This window comes from Sceloporus undulatus, chromosome 5, assembly GCF_019175285.1.
Source record: "Sceloporus undulatus isolate JIND9_A2432 ecotype Alabama chromosome 5, SceUnd_v1.1, whole genome shotgun sequence".
NCBI lineage: Eukaryota > Metazoa > Chordata > Lepidosauria > Squamata > Phrynosomatidae > Sceloporus > Sceloporus undulatus.
In genome coordinates, this window is record NC_056526.1 from 30660893 (window position 1) to 30683552 (window position 22660).

The window sequence follows — 22660 nt, forward strand, 5'->3', positions numbered from 1 at the left end:
TCTGGGATCCATCGGGTTCCCATCACGCTCCATGTGCGCGCACGCACTCGTGCTCGTTAGAACACATTGGGGGACTTTTTTTCCCCCATGCGATAAACTTCACTGTGTCTCCACATCATTATATGAAGCTGGATTTGTGAGCTGGCATCATTGAAAAGGGATGAGAGCCTGCATGATTTAACATCTTGTTACTGTTATTGTTGCTGATGTTAAAATACCTAAACATGATTATTTCTTTTACTATAGGTCTCTGGATTGTGGGAATTTTTTCACTCAGGACAGCAGAAAGTCAAGAAAAAGATAATGGTGAATCTGATTCACCAGGCCTAATGGGACTGACAGGACCCCCTGGGCCACCTGGGCCACCTGGGCCACCTGGGCCTCCTGGGCCAAGGGGTATTCCTGGGCCTCCAGGTATGGTTTACCTTTAATAATAATAATTTATAGCAAATTTTCAGGTACAGATTTCATTGAAAGGAAAAGCATTGCAATGGAAAAAAATCAAGAAGTTCTGTGGGATAGAGCTTGGAAAAGGTACTTTGCCATAGTAGCCTGAAGATTCTAAGAGCAGTGGTACAAAAATTTAAATTTTCTGTGCTCTAACTTGGATTAGTATGCCTCTTGGATGGTTTGCATTTTAACATGTTATATTTTAATTTATAACTGTTTTACTCTTAAAATTGTTTAATTTTTTAAAATTTTATATTTATATATTTAAATATGTTTGTAGTGTTCTTAAATTGTATAGTTTTATACTTGTTGTTCTCTGCCTTGAGTCCCTATATTGGGAGAAAGCCAGGATATAAGAAAATAAAATAATAAAATAATATATATTTTTTCTGGATGCAAAATATCCCAAGCTGTAGAATTTCAAACAAACAATGGGAGATGTCATCACAACAGATGTGTAGTAATATAACAGTTATGGGTGTTTGTTTATTTGTTTGTTTAAAAAAGAAAGAGAGCATGTAAGATGAGAGTCGAGTTCCTTTTGTTTTGATGAAACGGTGAAGAAATAACAAATAAGGTACTTAAATTATGTGTCTCACTGTGTGTGTTGTTTCCCTCAAAAGATCATTTCCAATATGCAACATGCCTAGGTCAAAAATCCTCCAGTTCCTGGCAATGGGAAGGAGAGGGAATCGTGCTTGGGGCAAAATAAAGTGAGGTCCCTGGGCATGACTCCCATGGTACTGATCAGAAAGCAGCTTCTCGGCCACTTAGGCAGAGAAACAAATAGCAGTTGCACACATCATGGATATTTCCGTTCACCTCATGCTCCATTCATAGACTCTTAAATCTGGCTGAATGTTTATGCTTTATATAGCAGGGAGCCCTCTGATCTGAATCCAAGGGACAAGTTACATTAGGAAGAAGGAGGGCCACACATCTGGGCACTTTGTGGACCAACAGCCTGAGCCTTGTATAGGTCAAATAGTTCTTTCATTCAGCATGCACTGTGACAATTCATATGATTACTGTCCTGTCCCTTATGTTGACTGATAACTCTGCCTTCCATGGCAGCATCTTTGCAAACCCATTGTGCCTGAATCCTCCTAGGAGTAGTAATAGTGTGTGTGTGTGGGGCAGCACCCCCCATATGGAGCATTTCATGAGTTCAAAAGTGCAGAAATGACTTGGATTTGTACTGGCCCCATTCCTGGATGTATGCCTTGAGATTGCATGCCCATTCTTATTTTAAAACTGAATGAGACTTTTAATGTCTTTATAGGAGACACTTCATGAAAACAACAAGGTGTTTGTCCCTTTTTAAAACCAAGGCCCAGATCCTGCATCAGACATGTAGATATGTTTAATGTCCTACAATGTCCCACAATGTCGTAGATATGTTTAAACTCCCACCTGACCCTTGAAACCCACCTTAAAAGTCAGTCAGCTGTCTGGAATGATAGAGGTCTGTGCAGCTACTGATTGGGGTGCTTCAGGATAATGTGACCAGCCCTCTCCTTCCAGTGTGTCACACAGCAAGGATCAGAAACAAAGATCCCTACAGGGACCTGTCATAATTCTGCATCACAGTGTCATTTACTAGCAAGAGAGGGCTGATCACATCATCTTGCAGCACACCACTTGATAGCAGCACAGACTTCCATCACTCTGGACAACTGCCTGGCTTTTATGGTGTGTTTCTGTGTTGTGTGCTGTCATGGCAATATTGCCATGATCACAGAGTAGAATATGAAGCAGTTTTAAGTCTAATGTAGGACATTGTAGTTGACTGAAATGATGCCAGTTCACATTTTTATTAATATGGTCATCAGTGATGTATTCAAGTCTTTTGCTCACAAGTATCAAGTTGAGTCTCAAGTCCCTGAAAGATATTTTCAAGTCAAGTCTCAAGTCTGTGAGCCACCTTTAACAGGAAAAAAGGGACTTGTTGTTAGTGTATATGTGTGTGTGTGTGTGTGTGTGTGTGTGTGTGTGTGTGTGTGTAGGGGGAGGTGAGTTTCAAAAACTAGAAAAACAAGAAAGGTAGGTAAAAATATTAGATTATTATAGGCAATTTATGAAAATTGTATTTTAGAAAAACGAGGTCTGCTCAGCAGCCTGTCCCTGTAGCACACTGGAGGGATCTTCTAAAGCGTTTCCTAGGAGCAGCATCAAGCAGGACTTGCTCACATAGTGTTGAGTGGCAGGGTGCGTTTCTCGGAGGGCAACAGCAAACGTGTTAGGCAATGGGGTTGAGGTAGAAGGGTATTTCCAAAGCTTTTCAAAAAAATCTTTTGAAGACTCCTCTGATGTGCAGTGGGTACGGACTGCTAAGCAGACCTCAACCCCTGCCTCAAGCCTATTCATGCAGTTACTGAATGAAGCTAGGCCAGCTACTCAGTCACTAAAAATATACGAGTCGTGAGTTGACTCAAAGTCAAGTCAATGCACCATTTATTTCCAAGCTGAGTCCAAATCGAGTCACTGAAGCAACCTGAGTCTGAGTCAGTTAATGAGTCTAAATCACTGATGTTCATTGTCCCAAACAGAGGCTACATAACAATATAAAACTGACATGTATTCTATTCTGTGTAAAAGGACTTCAATTGAAACCATGGCACACTCATGGCGGCCTACTTCAGCATTCTTTCTGCTTCTCATTCTCCTTTTCCTGTTTTTGTTTGTTTTGTTTTAGGTATTCCAGGACTACCAGGCCCTCCAGGAGTTGTGGGACCACGTGGAATCCCAGGAATCTCAGGAAACAAAGGAATCCCAGGCCCCCCTGGAATATGTCATCAACAACAGACATCTGCCTTTGTTGTTGAACTGGGGCGAAATTATCCAGTCCCCAATCGTCCCATTGTGTTTCACAAAATCCTATACAATGAACAGCAACATTTTGATAAAGCTTCAGGAATCTTTACCTGCCAAATTCCTGGAGTCTATTTCTTTGGCTACAATCTAGAGGCAAAGTTTAATACACATATTATCTTGGTAGATAATGGCACTGAGGTGATAGACTCTTATCGGAATGTGGCAGGTGCCTTTGAAAACCTCTCAGCAAGTACGATCCTAAAGCTGGACAAAGGAAAGAAAGTGTGGTTAGAAGCAAAGCCGTATTATAATGGAATAACCCAGAAAAGTTACTTTATGGGCTACCTTATTTTTCCCTCCTAGAATCTAGATAAATGAGCCAGATTATAATGTTTCGCACAACTGGCCTCATAAGCAGACTTGCAGATCAATTTGTTCTGGTTTTTGGTGTAGGTAATGGGTTACCTGCTGTCTGAATTAAAGAAATGCATCAGTGTATCTAGTAGTACATTTAAGAAGTTTATGCAATGTTTAGAGAATTTTTTATGGTTTTCATACAATTTGATAATGATTGCTGCATTATGATTTGATAATATGAATAGCATGGAAAAGGTTGTCAAAACATTTGCAACCACTGCTTTGAAATTAAAGATAGAAATATAAGTATTTGGCTTTATTGTCTGTGTTCAGGTGCTTGAATTCTAATAAATCTGAGAAGTACTGAGCAGCTCTACACATTATTGGAAAGATGACATCTTTCCCCATTATCTTTACTTCCTTGAAATATTTAAGCTGTGTGTTGTTAATTGCTGTCAAGACTGTTGACTTATGATTGAGAAGCCTCCAAAACACTTTGTTATTTATAGTCCTGCTAAGGTTCTGCAAACTCAGGCTGTGCCTTCTTTGACAAAAACAATTCACCTGTAATGCAGGTTTCCTCTTTTCTTAAGACTTTCAACTTTACTGAGCAGTATCCTTTCCAATGAGTCATATCATATCATAATATGTGCAAAGTATGATGACCTTAGTTTAGTCATTTTAGATTCTAGGAAGAGTTCAGGCTTGATTTACTCTTGGACCCATTTATTTTTCTTTTTGGCAGTCCATGGTGTCCATGAAGCCTAAATACCCTTGTCTGATCTTGGAAGCTAAGTGGGGTAATACCTTGGTTAGTACTTGTATGGGAGACTTCCAATGAATTCCAGGTACTGTAGGCTATATTTCAGAGGAAGGAAGTGGCAAAACCACCTGTAGGGAAAGAACCTTCACAGTTGCTACTTCCAGACTGGAGAACTCCATTCTTTGGTTGGTCTAATGAACATGCTCTTTGCTCTGTTTCTACCAGCAGAGAAGAAGTTTTTATTTAGACAGTCTTTTCAGTTTTAATTATTGAACAGTACTGTAAGTGTGGTGGCCTAAATACACTAAAGGCACTAGATCCCAACTTATATTGGAAGCTAAGCTGTGTTAGCCTAGTTAGTACTTGGACAAGAGACCCCCAATGAATATCAGGTGCTGTAAACTATATCTCAAAGTAAGAAACCGGTAAAACAACCCCAGATTATTCCTTGTCTAAGAAAACTCTAGCAAAAGCTGACTTAAAGGCACATACACACATAAAGGCAGAAGGCAGTAGGAAAAGAGGAAGACTCCATTATGGGTGGATAGATTTAATCAAGGAAGCCATGGCCCTGAGTTTGCAAGAGCTGAGCAAGGCCGTCTAATTAAAAAGATTATATGTACAGCGCTGTGTACATTTACAGTGCTTTATAAATAAAGGTTAATAATAATAATAATAACCGTCTATTATCCCCTCTGTTGTAAGCTGCCCGGATTCCCAGTGATTGGGTGGCATATAAATAAATCTATTATTATTATTATTATTATTATTAAAAACACTATATATTCATGTTTCTCAGTCATGCTCAAAATGGAGAACATTCTGACATTCTTCCTGGATAGGAAGTTGGGATATAGCTTTGTGTGTTTTGTGTGTTGGACTAGGAGGAACCTCCTGACAGTAGGGGCTGTTCGACAGTGGAACAAATTCCCTCAGTGGAGACTGGTGGAGTCTCCTTCCTTGAAGGTCTTTAAACAGAGGCTGGATGACCATCTGTCGGGAATGGTTTGATTGAGATTTCCTGCATGCCAGAAGGGGGTTTGACTGGGTGGCTCTTGCGGTCTCTTCCTACTCTACGATTCTATGACTCTATGACTCTGGAGACCAGGATTTGATGAAAATCTGATTCTCTCCAACAGAGAAGGCTAAATATCTTACAACACTATCTGCATCACTTTAATTCAGGCTGCTATCACATTGGAGAATCAATATTGTTTTATACTTCTTTAACACATGAATGCTATAGCTATGGATTTCGTAGTTTGCAATTGCACCAGAGGAGCTACAGACAAGGCTAAATATCTCTCAAAAACATTATTTGCATCACTTTAATTCAGGCTGCTATCACACAGGCGAATCAATATTGTTTTATATGTCTTTAACACATTAATGCTAGGAATTTGTAGCTTGCAATTGTACCAGAGGAGCTACAGATAGGGTTGCCATAACTGTCTACCTCCAACCAGGACAAATGTAAAAAAAAAAAAAAATGTAGGACAAAATTTACCCCCAAATGTAGGACATATTTTGTAAATGGAGGACACAAACAACTAAAAACTACAAAATTAATAAATTCAAAAAGCATTAATATAAATGCATGCTTCTTAGGCATGCTCAAAATGGAGGACATTTTGACATTCTTCCTGGTCCTGGATAGAAGTTTGGGATGTAGATTTGTGTGTTGGACTAGGACTCTAGAGACCAGGGTTCATTTCCCTGCCTATTGGGTGATCTCAAGCTCAAGCAAGTCACTCTCTCTCAGCCTCCTCAGCAGAAAGCCATGGCAAAACTCCTCTGAACAAAGCTTGCCAAGCAAACCCCAGCATAGGTTTGCTTTAGGGTCACCATAAGGGGGAAAGAACTTGAATGTACACAGCAACAAATAATACATAAGTACTGTACCTTTAAGTGCAGTGGAGGGTCTAGCTTTGTGTAGTGGCCTGAGTATTGGACTAGGGACCTTATCACACTGAGGTTATTGGAGCTAAGATCAGGGGTGAGTGCGGGTTGAATGATTCGAATTGATGTTATAACATGGCTGTTTTATCACACCTGGTTGCTGTTCTGTTGCCCTTCCGAACTGAGGGGGAATCGAATCCAAGGAAGTCACGTGATGTGGATTCAGGCAAAGCGGAGTGAGTGCAAATTGTATTTCCACACCTTTGCATACCATGGGGATTCAACGATTCGAATTTGGACCCTTGCACATGCTCAGTGGGGCCCTGAAGGCATCCCGAACCTTCGCACTTCCGGGGTGAAGAAGGGAGCCTGGCTCCACTTTCACGGGAATGACAGCTATTTCCCCTCCACTTTCACGGGAATTACAGCTTCCCTTTTCTTCCTCCCTTCTATTTTCCCATCCCTGGCAGCCAAATTCAAAGGGCCCTCCATGTCAGAGCCCCCTTCCATTTCATCCACATCTATATCTATCCTCTTGTCATTCCCCTCATCTATTTCAGCAACATATATCATATATCTATTGTCACATCATCCCCTGCATCTTCCTAGACTCCGATCTGCTCCCTTCCTTCACCCTGACACCTAACCCATCATCCCCTGACTGCTCCTGCATCCCCATCTCACCACCTCTACCACCTAACTCATCACCCCCTGGCCCCAGCAACCTATCCCATCACCCCCTGACTGCCTCTGCCTCCCGATCCTGGCCCCAGCGACCTATCCCATCACCCCCTGACTGCCTATGCCTCCCGATCCTGGCCCCAGCGACCTATCCCATCATCCCCTGACTAATGTCTATGTATATATATGTGTGTGTGTGTGCATGTGTGTGTGTGAGAGAGAGAGAGGCAGGGAGGGAGGGAGGGAGAGAATGCGGGCTGGCAAGGCTGCTCTGCAGAAGGTGCAGTGGGGAAGGAGAGGGAAGGAGAGAGAGAGCTCCAATGGAGCCCCGGTTGCCCTGAAAGCAGAAAGGGCCACCGGAAGCAAATGGGGCAAATTTCAGCAGGGCATCATGGGAGGTTCGCAATCTGGGGGTCTTGCGATGGTGTTCAAGAGCATCAGCAGATTGGAATTCCAAACCAGACCAATCCACAGTGAGTTCGAACCCAGCCTCGATGCGAATCCTGTCAATCCACTTATTTAGCACATTCGCCAAAATGAGGAGCCAGGAAGAATTCAGTTCAGAACCCTTGCGGAAGCCCCATGGAAGGGGCTCCCATTGAAAGCAACCAGGTGTGAAAATACATGAACGTTCTAACGTGAATCCGCATCACTCAATTCGCACTCACTCTAGTTCTGAGCTCAAAAACCCCAGTGTGATAAGGTCCTAGGAAAATGTGAGACCAGGGTTCAAATCCCAGCTCGACCATGGAAGTGCACTGGGTGATTTTGGGCAGCAAGTCACACTCTCTCAGCCTCTCAGGGGAAGGTAAAGGCAACCCCCCTGAAGAAACTTGCCAAGGAAACTGCTTAGGGTCACCATAAAATGGGAAGGAGCTGAAGGCAGACAGCAACAACAACAACAGAGAAGGAAGAAGGGGGAGAAGAAAAATGAAGGAAAAGGAGAAAGAGGAAGAATAAGAAAAAGGAGATAAAAATAGGAGGAGGAGGAATAAGAAGAGGAGAAGGAAGAAGAAGAGGAGGAAGAGGAAGAAGAGGAGGAAGAGGAAGAAGAGGAGAAGGAAGAAAAAGAGGAGGAAGAGGAAGAGGAGAAGGAGGAGAGGAGGAAGAGGAAGAAGAGGAGAAGGAAGAAGAAGAGAAGAAAAAGAGGAGAAGAAGAGGAGGAGGTGAAAGAAAACCCTCAACCCCCACTCTCGGCCTCTCTCATTGCTCCGTGGCTGCTGCCATGCAAAAGGCATGGCAGCAGCCACGGAGAGCCCCCAAACCCCCACCCCCGCCCCCTGAGAGAGGCCTATGGCCTCTCTCATTGCTTCGTGGCTGCTGCCACGCCAGAGGGCAGCAGGAGGAGGCTGAGGAGTGAGCTTGGAGCCCTCAGCCATGGGGTTGGAGCTGTGTGCATGCTCACGATCCCGGCAAGCGCCCTCTGCCTTTCCCTGGGCAGCAGCATAGCAGCAGCTGGGAGGGAAAGGCAGAGAGGGTGCTTGGCCTGAGTGTGAGTGTGAGTGCACGTGAACGCATGCACACTCGAAGAGGAGCACAAATTGCGCCCCTGACCTTTTTGTGCTCCAGGCGACCGCCTAGGTCGCCTATATGGATGGCCCGGCCCTGACAGCGGTCAAGAAATCAGAAAAAGACTAAAAATGGAGATGGCAGCAATAAAAGAATTAGAAAAGACCCCAAAAAGCAAAGATATACAACTGAGCATGAAACTTAGAATTATACAAGCCATTGTATTCCCTATTACATGTATGGATGTGAGAGCTGGACAGTTAAGAAAGTGGACATCTCAATTCATTTGAGATGTGGTGCTGGAGAAGAGCGGGGAGGATCCCATGGATAGCTCAAAAGACAAATAAATGGAACAGATAAAGCTGGAAATCTCCCTGGAAGTCAACATGACTAAACTGAGGCTATTGCACTTTGGCCACATTATGAGAAGGCACAATTTGAAAACAACAACAACAACAACAACAACAATAATAATTTGTTTTATTTATATACCGCTATTCCAAAGATCATAGCAGTGAACAGCAAGTAAGCTAATTAGCAAGTAAGCTAATTTGCCCCCAACAGTCTGTGTACTCATTTTAGCGACCTCGGAAGGATGCAAGCCTGAGTCGAGCTTGGGCCCTTTTGCTGGTCTTGAACTCGCAACCTTGTGGTTTCGAGTGAATGGCTGCAGTACAGGCATTTAACCACTGTGCCACCAGGGCTCCATAATGCTAGGAAATGTGGAGGGAAGCAGAAAGAGAGGAAGACTGCATGGTAGATAGATTGACTCTATTAAGCAGGACACAGGTACGAATTGGTAGGAACTAAGCTGAGCAGTGGAGCATAGGTACTCTTGGAGATGTCTCATTAAAGTGTTGGCATGAGTCAAGATCGACTTGAAGGTGGTTAACAACAACAACATCTATTAATGACAACCCACACATCAAGGAGCACATTTTTGGTTTTGAAAAAAGAATCATAGTACATCTTGGGAAAGCTGAACCTTCTAGTAGCATGGAAGTTCAACATTTGTGAACCAATCTCACTCTGTTCATGTATTATATTTTTTTTCCCTCTACTTTGGAGAAAAAAAAATCTGTCAACAGCTATTTTTGCATATCCTAGGCTGAAATCTAGAAGCAGATAAAGAAAACATTGCTACAATGGGACAGGAATTTTAAAAAAAGGAGTCGGGATGGGTTTGAAAATGTGAATTCTGCTATTCAGAGAGTTTGCCTCCCAAGGTGAGCTTGCCTCTATATTGTTTCTTGCTGGTGACAATTAACATACTTTGAGAGTTTTTACTGCTCAGAAATGATCTGGTGGGAAATGAGATATAGAGTGTATTATCTGATGTTGACAAGTGAACTTATGAACACCTCTTCCTCTCAATCCTGTACTGTTGGCCCTCCATTTCCACAGATTCTTTATCCACGGGTTCAACTATCCACAGCTTGAATGTATTGCAAATATATATAAATTCCAAAATGCAAGCCTTGACTTTGCTATTTTATATAAGGGAGTCTTTTGAGATGTGGTGCTGTAGAAGAGCGCTGAGGATAGAATGGGTGATGAGGAGGAAAAAAAACCTGGAAAATCAGAGAGGAATGGGAATGGAATAGACTATTCCACAAACAGGTTGCCTAGAACCCCAGAAAACAGCACGCCACACCAGAATCCTTTGTTGTGGTTTGGCTCCTATGTGTTTGGAACAACATGTGTCAATGCACATATTTTACGTCTTGAGCCAGTAATCATGCTAGGTCAACAGAAACTGGACCTTTTCAGGGGGGGAACTGGCTACAAGACAACACAAGGCAAGCAAAAGTAAACTGTTGCAGCTTCTCCTAGCCAGTGAAACTCTTTCAGCAGAGGACTTCCATGATCCCTGTAATCAGCCCAGTCAACAGCCTGTCCACAGTATTTTGGGCCTGTTGAAGTTTCTGAACAGTTTCCAAAGGCAGTCCCACACAGAGTGTGTTACAGTGGTCCAAATGAGATGTAATAAAGGCATGTGTTATTATAAATTGAGTTATATTTTAATGCATTTTTCTGATTTTTGTGATGAACTTTCCCTGTCAAAATTGTATGTAAAGCAGCATATATGGGAAGGGTGTGTGTGCATTCAATGGTGTAAATTATTAAAAACAACAAAGACAACTACATTAATACTGGGCAAATTTGCATACAAATTGTGTATAGTAGCAGACACGTTTGAAAATACATACATTTTGTAGAATTTAAAGATAGAGCCATGCCATTCTGTAGAACTAACATGTATAGAGATTTTGTACCACCGTTGAGACTAACTGAAAAAAAGAAAATAAGAATAAAATAAGAATAAATAATAAAATAAAAATATATTTATGTTTCCCCGCCTCTCCCGATGGATCGAAGTGGGGTTACAGACTATTAAAACAAATACATATAACAGTCTTATAAATGCATAAAAATAGTTACATCAAGAATACAACAATCAAACATCCATATCCAGGGACAAGGCAGAATATTGTTCTCAACAAGTACAGTGGTACCCCGGGATACGAATGCGCCGGGTTACGAATTTTTCGGGATACGAAAAAATCCCATAGGGATTTATTGCTTCGGCTTACGAAGGTTTCTTCGGGTTACGAAAAAACCGCGGCGCTATTTTCCGCCACCGGAGGGCAGCAGAGAGCTATTTTTCCATTAGCGCCTATGGGAATTCGGCTTACGAAGGTATTTCGGGTTACGAAATTAACCGCGGAACGAATTAATTTCGTAACCCGGGGTACCACTGTATGTCTATCTTCACTCTTCAGGGGGAAAAGCTTGGCAAAAGAGAACAGTTTTGAGTCTCTTTTTAAATGTTTCCAAGGGGGTCATGAGACGGAGCTCCTCAGGAAGACTATTCCAGATCTGCGGAGCCACAGTCGAAAAGGCCTTCTGGGATGAGGAAACATTTTTGGAAGATGGTATTTCCAATAAGTTCTTGCCAGATGCTCTGAGTGTGCGGGGCGGCTCATAGGGGGAGATGCGGTCCCTCAAGTAACTCGGACCCAAGCCATATAGGGCTTTATAGGTAATGACCAACACCTTGTATTGTGCCCGGAAACGAATAGGCAGCCAGTGAAGGGCTTTCAGCATAGGTGTTATGTTCAAATCTAGATACACCGGTGACCAGTCTGGCTGCCATATTTTGTACTAACCGAAGTTTACGGACTTGGTACAAGGGTAGCCCCATGTAGAGTGCATTACAGAAATCTAAACGAGAGGTTACCAGAGCATGTACCACTGTTTCAAGGTCCCTTTGGCACAGGTAGGGTCGAAGTTGGCATATCAAAGGAAGGTGATAGCAAGCACTTCTGACCGTCGCATCTACCTGAGATGTCAACTGCAGGGACGAGTCCAGAAGAACTCCTAAACTGCGAACTTTGTCCTTTAGGGGAAGTGTGACCCCGTTCAGGACAGGTGGGTAAATTTCCTTCCCCGGGCCTGGGGAACCTATCACAAGTACTTCCGTTTTCTCTGGATTCAGTCTGAGTTTGTTTTCCCTCATCCAGCCCATTACCGACTCCAGACAAGAATTCAGAGGAGAGATGCCATCCTTAGTCACTGCATCAGTCGGAGAAGTTTGTAGCATGAGCTTTCATAGACTTTAGTCTATTTCCTCAGATGCTTTTGGTGGAGGAGAAGTCAGAGACAGACAGGAGGGCAGGAGTTTACTTTTTTACAATACCTTTTTGTGTTGACTTAAAACTGCATGTGGAAATGGTAGAAAGCAAATTTAAGACTAAAAATTGAAAAACTAAACATGAAAGAATCACCCATTTATGAGTGCATATAATTTGCATACTTGCGTAACTGTATAAAGTATAAAAGGTTTTGAGAGAGATTGAGAGAGAGAGAGAGATTGAGAGAGAGAGAAGCCCACAGACTGGCAAAGACAAAGGCCCCAATCTCACTGGCTTATAACACGGATCAGGACACAAATCATGGGTGCATCGTTTCCATTTGAGCGAGCGTTCGACCTGCATTGCTCCAATATCGTTCCCATTGGAATTTGAATCTGAATTGAATTATCCTGAAAAACCTGAATTATAGGTCGATGAACCTGTTAAAAAAAACAGTGGCTTTTTAGCGATTTCTCCTGTGCCTCCTGAGTCTGATTTGTGGCATACGAATAGGAATTACAAGAATGTCTGATTCGGGAACCTGGGGATGGGAAGCGCAGCGCTCAAGGGGCTGGCCTGGGGGTGTCACCCTCTTTGTTCTCTTTCTGCATTGCTGGCACCATTTTCTTCCGTTCGCATAGCCTTTCCCCCAGTGGATTGGGAAGCAGGGTAAGGTGAGCGTGTTACATTGAGCTCCAAATGCAGTAAACACATTACTCCCCCTGCAACCTCCCCTCTGCTCCATATTCATAGACCGATGTGTGAGGAGAGCCATTGAACACCATTTTTAACTACTACTATTATTATTTTCTTTTTTTGCCTCTGCCTGAGCAGCAGATGGGCTTTGCAGTACATGCCTGCATGATCTCCCCCCAGACAGCCCAGGGAGCAATGGGGGAGGCAAAGGGAGGCAAAGGGAATTGGGGTGATTAGAGGCTCCTTCTCTCTTTCCCAGAGGAACTATGGGAAGACACAGAAGAGCCTGGACGCCAAGGGATTTGAGGGGAATAGAGGCTCCTTTTCTCTCTTTCCTAGAGGGAGTCTGGGGAGAAACAGAAGAGCCTTGGATGCAAAGGGTTTAGGACGAATAGAGGCTCCTTCTCTCTTTCCTAGAGGGAGTCTGGGGAGACACAGAAGAGCCTTGGATGCAAAGGGATTTGAGGGGAATAGTGGCTCCCTTCTTCCTTTCCCGAAGGGGAAAAGCGCCTAAGCGACTGATTGGCTGTGACGTCAAGCGCTTAGGCGCTTGATTGACAGTTGATTTTTTTAAAAAAAGAGTGATAAAACCCGATTTTTTACCCCTGTTTTCGTTCCCATTGGTATTTTTCCCATGGTAATTTGAAGCGGGTTATTTTGCTTCCCATTTATCACTTTTATAGAGTGATATAATGGAGTCTTTCCTGACTCTCTTTCTGATTGGAAGCCATACCATTTCTCTGTATTCTGTCCTAACAGTAGACTCTTGTCATGATACAGATTGAACATCAGGATACACAAAGGTTGTGGCACAGTCCATAACTTTTCATAATCCATGCAGTCAAAGGCTTTGCTATAGTCTACAAAGCACATGCTAAATTTCTTCTGGAATTCTCTAATGCACCTCATTACCCAACATATGTTTGCAATGTGATCCCTAGTGCCTCCTGAATCCAGCTTAAACATTTGGCATTTTTCACTCCATACATAGTAAAAATCTTGGTATAGAATTTTGAGCATGACTTTACTTGCATTGTGAAATTGATGCATTAGTTCTGTGTCTGGATGTGGTGGCTTAGTGGTTAAGACATCAGTTCTGATGATCAGAAGATCGGAAGGTTGGCAGTTCGAGGCCCAAGTGTTGGATGATGGGATGAGCTCCCATCACTAGTCCCAGCTTCTACCAACCTAGTTCGAAAGCATGCAAACGCAAGTAGATACATAAGTATCACCTAAGTGGGAAGATAGCATCATTTAGTCCAGTCATGCTTGCTACATGATCACCAGAGCAGTCCTCGGATAACACTGTCTCTTTGGTCAAGAAATGGAGATGAGCACCACCCCCTACAGTTGGCTGCGACTAGACATTCATGTCAAGTGACTACCTTTACTTTTACCTGTATCTACCTCATTCTTGTGTGTCCCCTTTTTAATGGACTGGAATGTATATTGAGTGTTTATTGAGTGTACTAGGGCAAAAGTGAGAAATCATCACTGGGCAGCAGCAGTTGTGTTGAATGACACTGGCGGAGAATCTTTTAGAAACAATGACAGTGAGGCTATAGGTAATGCTTGCTAGCACTGTGCAGAAGGAAGCAAGTGTGAAAACCTCTTGAAAATCTTTCACTACACAAACTCTATGATGAGACAATCTAAAATGAACCAAGAGTTAGGGACAGGATGCACAAAATGAGATAACAGGGCAGAGTAGAGCAGAGGGTATTTCCAAGGAAAGCTCTGGATAATGAAACAGCTGCTCTGGATTGCCACCGAACCATTTTCTGCTTCCTGTATCTGCTTACTATGTAAGGGGTTATAGTCCCCTTACGTAGGGTTGCCATATGTCCCTCATTATAAGGGATGACCCTTATTTGAGGGTTGAAAAGTTTGTCCCTTATAAAGCTGGCAGGAACCCTTTAGTAGAAGGGACTTAGTAGAAGGGAGGCTTTAAAAATACAATACATATGTTCATGATTTCTGTTGGTTGTCAAGCATACAGTAACCAGGTAGAGAGCTTTGGAAATAACTACAATTAGAGTTTATGATATTAAAAAAACCCTTGACTTACTCCTTGCATGTTACAGTTGATTATGGGATACAGCTGGGTATTATCTCAGGGAAAATGTCACTGATGCCACCACCCAATGGCATCCCTCCTAAAACCCAGTTACAAACCACACTTAGCGGGCCGATTTGCGAAGTCAGGACTTTGCAAATCAGCAAGCTGAGCTCATGGCTTGCATACCGGGGAAGAAACCCCTCCTCTCTCAGCGCTTCACCCCCAGGATTTCCAAGGTTCATGGCTTGTAAAATGGGGTACAGACCCCCCTCTCTTCTCTTCACCCTCAGGATTTCCAAGGCTCATGGCTTGCAAAAGGGGGGGGGGACAGCCCTCTCTCTCTCTGCCCTTCACCCCCAGGATTTCCAAGGCTCATGGTTTGCACAATGGAGTACGGCCCTTTCTCTCTGCCCTTCATCCCCAGGATTTCCAAGGCTCATGGCTTGCAAAATGGGGTACATGTGGAGGGATGGGTGAGTTATCAAATGGCTGTCTGGCAGAGTTTTGTGGTTTAATCGATTAAATAAATACAATGCATTTGTCTATTGCAAAACATTCTAATTTTAATAAATTCATATCAAAGGTTCAGAGTTGGACAGACAGCTGTGATTTCATTAATGAGAAACTAGTCACATGCTGATTTTTCTTTGCAAGGAAGGTGTGGGGATTTGAATTCAAGAATTTTACAATATCAAGAATAAATATTAGAGAGAAGGTATGATCAGAAGGTTGAGAAATTTGTTCCTGGATAAAACAAACAAATAAATGATTATAAATTTGATACTTTCCCACCAGGATCTGTTTCATGTTAATGCAGTCCTGGTCGAACCAAGTTTTATTTTTTGTATTCTGATTAAGGGCCTTGGGGCATATTGGTCGAGTTAGCAAATTTTTAATGTTTAAACTTAGTTGTTGAAAGGGTTCAAATATATCCTTTGGGGATTCTATTTCAATAAATGATTAACTTAAAAAAAACACTAAGCAAAAGAGCATGCAGAAACATTAAGTGATGAAGCTGTTCGCTCAGACTTGAGCAGATTTTACACACAGGCTCTGAGAGACCTATCACTTTCAAATGCTCACCATGAAGCTGAGAACACCCCCATCTCACAGCTTTATTTATTCAGGTTTGTTCCTTTATTCATCTAACCATTTAATTCTCTTCCCCAGCAATGACGCAAATATAATCCAATGCTTTCAAAAGTAACACTGGGAACATAACCATAACTTGGAACCAGGGTTCCTTAAATACTGCATTTTTGCCACTCCTGCCTGTACATGGTTTGAGATTATCCAGAGAAACACTGATAGATCATTTCCATCTTCCAAGATGGAAGCATCCTGCTTGACTATACAAATCAGCTAACACCACCAAAACCTGGAATTATTAAAGTGTGGCTTTTTAGGTGGCTTTTTGCTGTTCAAATGTAGTCATGCTGCTTTTTAATATGCTGTTATGTTCATGGTAAAAAAAAGGAGGGGTCATACTGTGTGGAGCTCAAAATGTCTCTATAGCACTAACTATTACGGTTATGGGACTCAGGAAAATTCCCTGCATAAGACAGAGCCAGGGATGAAGTTTTTTTCTTCTGTGTTGGGAAGAGATAAGGAGGGACTGCTGAAGAGGCCATGGAGAAAGAAGGGCATGGAGAAAGTCTGTTTTGCAGGTTAATATGTCACAAAAAGCTGCAGTGGACCCTTGGTATCTGCTGGGGTTTGGTTCCAGGATTCCCTGTGGATATCAAAATCCATGGATACTCAACTCCCATTAAATACAATGGATAGTAAAATGGTGTCCCTTTTTGGTAGATAACATCATGATTATGATATAAAGATATCCTAGCAAAAAATAACCAAAGTACTTATAAATTTAAAGCAGTAGAAGAAATAGAAGTGATAGAAATAAGGAAACGCTGGCTACTATACAGGCAACTAGCAAAGTGATTCAAGAGAGGTCTACCTCAGGAAAACTTTAAAATGAAAAGCAATGAACTGGATAACTTACTAATAAAAGAAGACAGGAAACTAACATCTATGTTCTATAAACTTCTGTTGGAAAGAAGCAAGAAGCTACAAAAGATCCCATGATGCTCTGGACACAAAATCTGGGCTGAGAAATCAAACTGGATACTTGGCACTACACTAGGAAGACAACCCTGAAATTTACCAAAAGCCAAAACCTGTGTGAAAAGTTCTTAAAGATGGAATTGCGGTGGCACCTCACACTGGTAAAGATAGCAATTATCTACAAAGGTACAAGCAACACTAGCCGGAAGTGCCAATCTGCGATGGGAATATGATACCATGTTTGGTGGGAATGCCCTAAAATGAAAAAATTCTGGAACGGCATACACATAGAGATTTGCAACATATTAAAAAATGAAATGTGATATGCTTCCAGAAATAATTCTGCTCAATATGATCAACAAATTAACAATAGACCTGGAAAAAGAAACACTGGAAAAAATGTTATATATGGTTACCGCAGGAAGCCTACGCTTAGAACAAGTCTGGAAAACAAATATCATACCAACAACAGATGAATGGTTAATTAAACTACAAAATATGGCAGAAATGGATCGATTAATGAACTTCATAAATAGAAATCCAGAAGGAAAAATTGAGAAGCAACAGGGGAAAAATTAGTAAATACTGTAAAAATAAATGGAAATAGCAAAAAGCAATGAATTATAAACACTAACAGGTTTCACAGAAATTAATGGTCCGTTACAGATGGGCACCCTAGGACGGACTCAGTCCATGCTAGGGTTAGAAAGGGGTGTCTCTTCCAGACGCCCCTAACCCTAGCACACACTGAGTCCATACGAAATGGCAGCGGCCTTTCCACACGGCCGACGCCATCTTGACGTAGCAGACGCGCTGCGTGCGTCCGCACGTCACACCCCAAAAATGATGCCATGAGTGCACACTTTGGCACTTGCGGCGTCTCTTCCAGGGTGCAGGAAGGAGCACGATTTTTGCGCTCCTTCTTTGCAGCATCCGGGAACTGCGCCGTTTGGCTGGCAGCGGTGCGAGACTGCCCCTTCTGGGCGGCCTGTAACGCGCCTACGAAACACTAAGAATTCTGAAGTTAACTAGAGACATAACAATAATCAAAAGAGGAGAGGGCATTTCCAAAGAAAGCTCTGGATAATGAAACAGCTGCACTGGATTGCCACAGAACCATTTTCTGTTTCCTGTATCTGCTTACTATGTAAGGGGTTATAGTCCCCTTATGTAGGGTTGCCATATGTCCCTCATTATAAGGGATGACCCTTATTTGAGGGTTGAAAAGTTTATCTCTTATAAAGCTGGCAGGAGCCCTTTAGTAGAAGGGATTTAGTAGAAGGGAGGCTTTAAAAATACAATACATATGTTCATGATTTCTGTTGGTTGTCAAGCATAAAGTAACCAAGTAGAGAGCTTTGGAAACAATAACCACAACTGGAGTTTATCATATTAAAAAACCCTTGACTTACTCCTTGCATTTTACAGCTGATTATGGGATACAGTTGGGTATTATCTCAGGGAAAATGCTGCTGATGCCACCACCCAACTGCATCCCGCCTAAAACCCAGGAGTTTAACACACGGGAGGAATGTCTCTTAATTTAGAATGAAAAGAAAATGGGGCCAGAATGCATTCACGTGAATTTGCTAGTTGAGAAAAAGAGAGAGAGAGAGAGAGCAGAGACTGAAACAGGGAGCTGTTTAAGGATCCCTGGTTAGAGAGGAAAGTGGGCACTTCTTTTAGGAAATTTATAAGCAGTATTAACTTATTGCCCCGTATATGAGTCTACCCATGATTTGGAGTTCATTTTGGGGCATAAATTTCTCAACTTATAGTCGAGTATATATGGTACATTCTATAACTTACAATTAGTGGTTCTTGAACTAACGAACTAGCTAAATACATTTCAAAGGAAGGTTGGAAAGAGAAGCAACTAAAATCAATAATCTGCAATAGTTGATTTCCTATCTCTTTTTTTTATTACAGGTCTGTGGCTCTTGATACTTTCTTTACTCAGAGCAGCAGAAACTCATGATATGGATGACACTCCAGTTAGTGTACCTTTGGGTTTACAAGGACCCCCTGGCTTGCAAGGTCCCCCTGGTCCCCCAGGAGAAAAGGGGGATACAGGAGATGTTGGGGAAGCAGGTATGCATTTTCATTCAATTCAATGTGTTTTTCTCCTTTCCCCTGCAAAGCTGATAAACATTTGTGTGTGTGTTTATTTAGGATTTAATTATAGAACAGCCCAAAGCTAGAGTATTTCAAATGCAGGTACAGTTGGGAGCCAGGGTACATAAGAAAAAGTCATATTTTATTCAGAGTTGCACATTGCCTTCTCCTCTCAAAGGTGCACAGTAAAATAAAAAAACAAAAACAAAAACTTGGAGATATCAAATGTCTGCCTCATGCAGCTAGCAACTGGAACTTGTTCATAGTAACATATTTTATTTGCTAGTTGCTATAGACCATGATGGGTGAAAGGACATGCACAATCCCTAAGGCCATTATTCTGCTTCCCCTGTCCTCCCCATTTTAATTTTTTTTAAATTGAAAATGACCCCCATGCTCCTTGGAGCAGCATAGTTATCCATCGCTTGTTGCAATCTTTTAACTAGAGATATCAGGAATGGAATCTGGAACTTAACAGCAGCATCAGCAGCAGCAACAACAATAATTTAATTCTTACCTTCCTCTCCCCACGGATTGAGGCAGGGAAGAACAACAATTAACAGACACACCACATCAATTAAAACTTATCAGTTAAAATATACATCAATTTAAAAGGGCATACATACAATTTAAAAGGACAAGACACATTTTAAAACAATCCACATTTAAAACCCATAATTTAAAATTCACAATTTAAAAATTATCTAGGTAAGCCTGCCAGCAGATATTAGTCTTCAGTGCTGTTTTCAATTCAAACAGCATATTCAGCTGTTGAATCTTTTCTGGCAGGTCCTTCCACAATCTAGGAATGGCTGAAGAAAAATTCTTCTGGCTGACAGTTACCAACCTAGTCCTGGCTGACTGAAGTAAATGCCCACTAGAGGATTTGAGTGTATGGGGCAGATTACATGATCCTGTAGATAACCTGGAACCAAACCATGTAGGGCTTTAAAGGTAATGACCAACACTTTGTACTTTGCCCTAATTGTCCTAATTGGAAACTAACTGGCATCCAGGAAGTGATTTTAATACTGATGTATCATAAAATCATAGAATTGTAGAGTTGGAAGGGCCATCCAGTCCAACCCCCTGCCATGCAGGAATTCACAGGTTACCAGCACATGCACTACCATCTTTAGGTCCTCCAGCTCTAGAAAGGGGTGCAGATAGGACATCAGCCAAAGCTGAAAGTAAGCACTCCTGGCCATTGCATCTATCTGAACTGTCATTTATACTCCGCTTTTTGTTAAAACAATAACGTTTTATTTTTATTTTTGTTAAAAAGTCATTTGGAGTGACCGATACAGAAACCCTCCCAAGCTGCAAACACAGTCTTTCACGGGGAGTGTAACCCCATCCAGGACTCGTTGATACACATACAAACCCAGATTAGGACCTTAGGCAGCTCGGTCTTGTTTGGATTCAGCTTCAATTTGTTTTTTCTCATCCAGCCTATTACCTTCTCCAAGCATTCATTCAGAGAAGACATAGTGCCCTTAGCTGAGGCTGTTTTTGAAAACATGGAGAAATATATTTAGGTGTCGTCAGCATACTGTGGGTGATGTCACCCAGAGGTTTCATGTAGGTGTTGAATAGCATTGACGATAGAATGGCACCTTGTGGTTTGCCATATAACAGCCTCCCCCCCCCTTTTTTTTCCTTTTTTTTGAAGAGCAGCTATCCCCAAGCACCACCATTTGGAACCTGCCTGAGAGATAGGACTGGAACCACTGAAGCACAGTGCCTCCAGATCCCCCAGCCTATTTGTTTAGTTTAAGGGTTTTTTTTCCTGTTGAAGTTCTCTAGGTGTTTGTGGATTTCAATGGCTTCCCTGGGCATTCTGACCTGGGCTGTGTTTTTTTTAAATTATTATTTTGACCTGGGCTGTTTTTGTGGCCTTTAGGATCCTCTAGCATGTCACACACACACACAAACAGAGAGAGAGTATATTTTTTTGCCAGAGCAAATGTGGGAGAGAAGCAGTGTGGTCTCCAAGTTATGTTAGAGGGCTGATACAGCCCTCTAGTCTTCCAAAGTTACCCACTTTTGAACTACACAGACACAGGGGGCTGCCATGGAGTGAAGGGTGTCTCTGAGAAACATTTGAAAGGCTTCTCAGTACCCCTGATACATTATTGCTATTCCTACTGACTCATGCTCTGTGTCTTGTTTTTCAAATCCTCAAGGACCTCTTGGGTTCTTAAGAGCAACTGGATCAATAGGATACATCAGCTGATGAGGACTATCGGGAACACGCAGTGACCTTATGGTGGGCCTGCTTCAGCATTCTTTCAATTTAACATTCTCCTTTTTTTGTTTTAGGTTCTAGAGGGGAATCAGGCCCAAGAGGCCCTCCAGGACCTTTGGGATCCCGCGGACCTCCAGGAATGCAAGGAAAGCCAGGCCCCCCTGGATTATGCCATCCACAACAGAAATCTGCTTTTGCTGTTGAACTGGGGCAAAATTATCAAGACCCCAACCAGCCCATTGTGTTCCATAAGACACTATACAATGAACAGCAACATTTTGATGAGGCTTCAGGAATCTTTACCTGCCAAATCCCCGGAGTCTATTTTTTTAGCTACAACCTAGAGGCAAACCTGAATGCACATATTATACTGGTAGATAATGGCACTGAGGTGATAGGCTCTTATCAGAATGTGACAGGTACATGTGAAAATGTCTCAGGCAGTATGATCCTTAAATTGGATAAAGGAGAAAATGTGTGGTTAGAAGCAAAACAGGATTATAATGGGGTAACCCAAAGAATTCATTTTATGGGGTACCTTATTTTTAAATCCTAGAATCAATATAAAGAACCTGGGTAGAAAGTGTGGAGCTATTTATCTGGCAAGCTGTCTTGCAGGTCTGGTTTTGGGGACAGTATGCTGTGAAGTTACTAAGGCTACCATAGAAAACTATCTATGTGGAAGTAATACTTGTTATGTACATACTTTAAAAACATTGTTTGGTGCATAAGTTGGCACCCTTCCATTCATTACAATACCTGTATTAGACTAATGGTTTCCATATTTTCAGTGAAAAGAGATTGCTCATTTGATGGGAAATGTATACCTCACAAGTGCTTCCAAAACATTTGTATGAATATCAAGTTGCTATTTCTACTAAAATCACAAATGCCCCAAAATAAAATGATTCCTCTGAAATTCAAGATAGTTTGGCAAGTACATCATGGGACTTGGTGTGGTTGTTTTTTTTTTAAATAAAGAGATTGAAAAAGAAACTTGCATCTCAAGATGCTGCACAGTGAGCAGAACTAAGAAATAAATTATCTTTCAAAGTTAAAACAGCTAGAGAGGACTATTCTGAAGGGGTGATAGTGGCAGAGATTTTGATTCTTTCTGTTTTAGATTTTGAATGAATAAGTGTGTTGTTGCCATTGGAGCCTAAACAGTGTTAGTGTTCCCCTACAAGTAAAATATATTATGTGGTCTGCCAGGATTCAGCCTGATCCTGGCCCTGGGATTTTGGCCTGTGTCATCGGGGAGAACACAGGATTTTTTGACCTGTGGAGACAGTCCCATAGAGAACACACAGGTTTCAGGAAAAGTCTAAACAGGAAATAAAGTATGAACATACAAAATTTCAAAACAT

At 42.0% G+C, this 22660-nt stretch overlaps 3 protein-coding genes across 3 annotated transcripts in view; 2 read left to right on the forward strand and 1 right to left on the reverse strand.

Moving 5' to 3' along the window:
• SYN3 (synapsin III) overlaps window positions 1-22660 on the reverse strand; it is a 1385441-nt gene that overhangs the window by 291926 nt on the left and 1070855 nt on the right. The gene's annotated exons all lie outside the window — the stretch shown is intronic.
• On the forward strand, window positions 210-3927 carry LOC121930407 (collagen alpha-1(VIII) chain-like). Its single transcript, XM_042466647.1, has 2 exons — window positions 210-414; window positions 3146-3927. The coding sequence occupies exons 1-2, from the start codon at window positions 225-227 to the stop codon at window positions 3625-3627; spliced, it is 672 nt and encodes a 223-aa protein (XP_042322581.1). The 5' UTR covers window positions 210-224; the 3' UTR covers window positions 3628-3927.
• Window positions 15839-22217, forward strand: LOC121930406 (collagen alpha-1(X) chain-like). Its single transcript, XM_042466646.1, has 3 exons — window positions 15839-15990; window positions 18860-19021; window positions 21368-22217. Exons 1-3 carry the CDS (start codon window positions 15939-15941, stop codon window positions 21847-21849), a joined length of 696 nt encoding a protein of 231 aa, XP_042322580.1. The 5' UTR covers window positions 15839-15938; the 3' UTR covers window positions 21850-22217.

What these genes read in the sequence shown, in the direction of transcription:
- LOC121930407 (XM_042466647.1), top strand. Translation starts at nt 225, where the DNA reads ATGATTATTTCTTTTACTATAGGTCTCTGGATTGTGGGAATTTTTTCA. An exon ending in GGGTATTCCTGGGCCTCCAG is followed by an intron (nt 415 to 3,145) that starts GTATGGTTTACC and finishes GTTTTGTTTTAG; the next exon opens with GTATTCCAGGACTACCAGGC.
- LOC121930406 (XM_042466646.1), top strand. Translation starts at nt 15,939, where the DNA reads ATGCTCACCATGAAGCTGAGAACACCCCCATCTCACAGCTTTATTTAT. An exon ending in TCACAGCTTTATTTATTCAG is followed by an intron (nt 15,991 to 18,859) that starts GTTTGTTCCTTT and finishes TTTTTATTACAG; the next exon opens with GTCTGTGGCTCTTGATACTT. An exon ending in AGGAGATGTTGGGGAAGCAG is followed by an intron (nt 19,022 to 21,367) that starts GTATGCATTTTC and finishes TTTTTGTTTTAG; the next exon opens with GTTCTAGAGGGGAATCAGGC.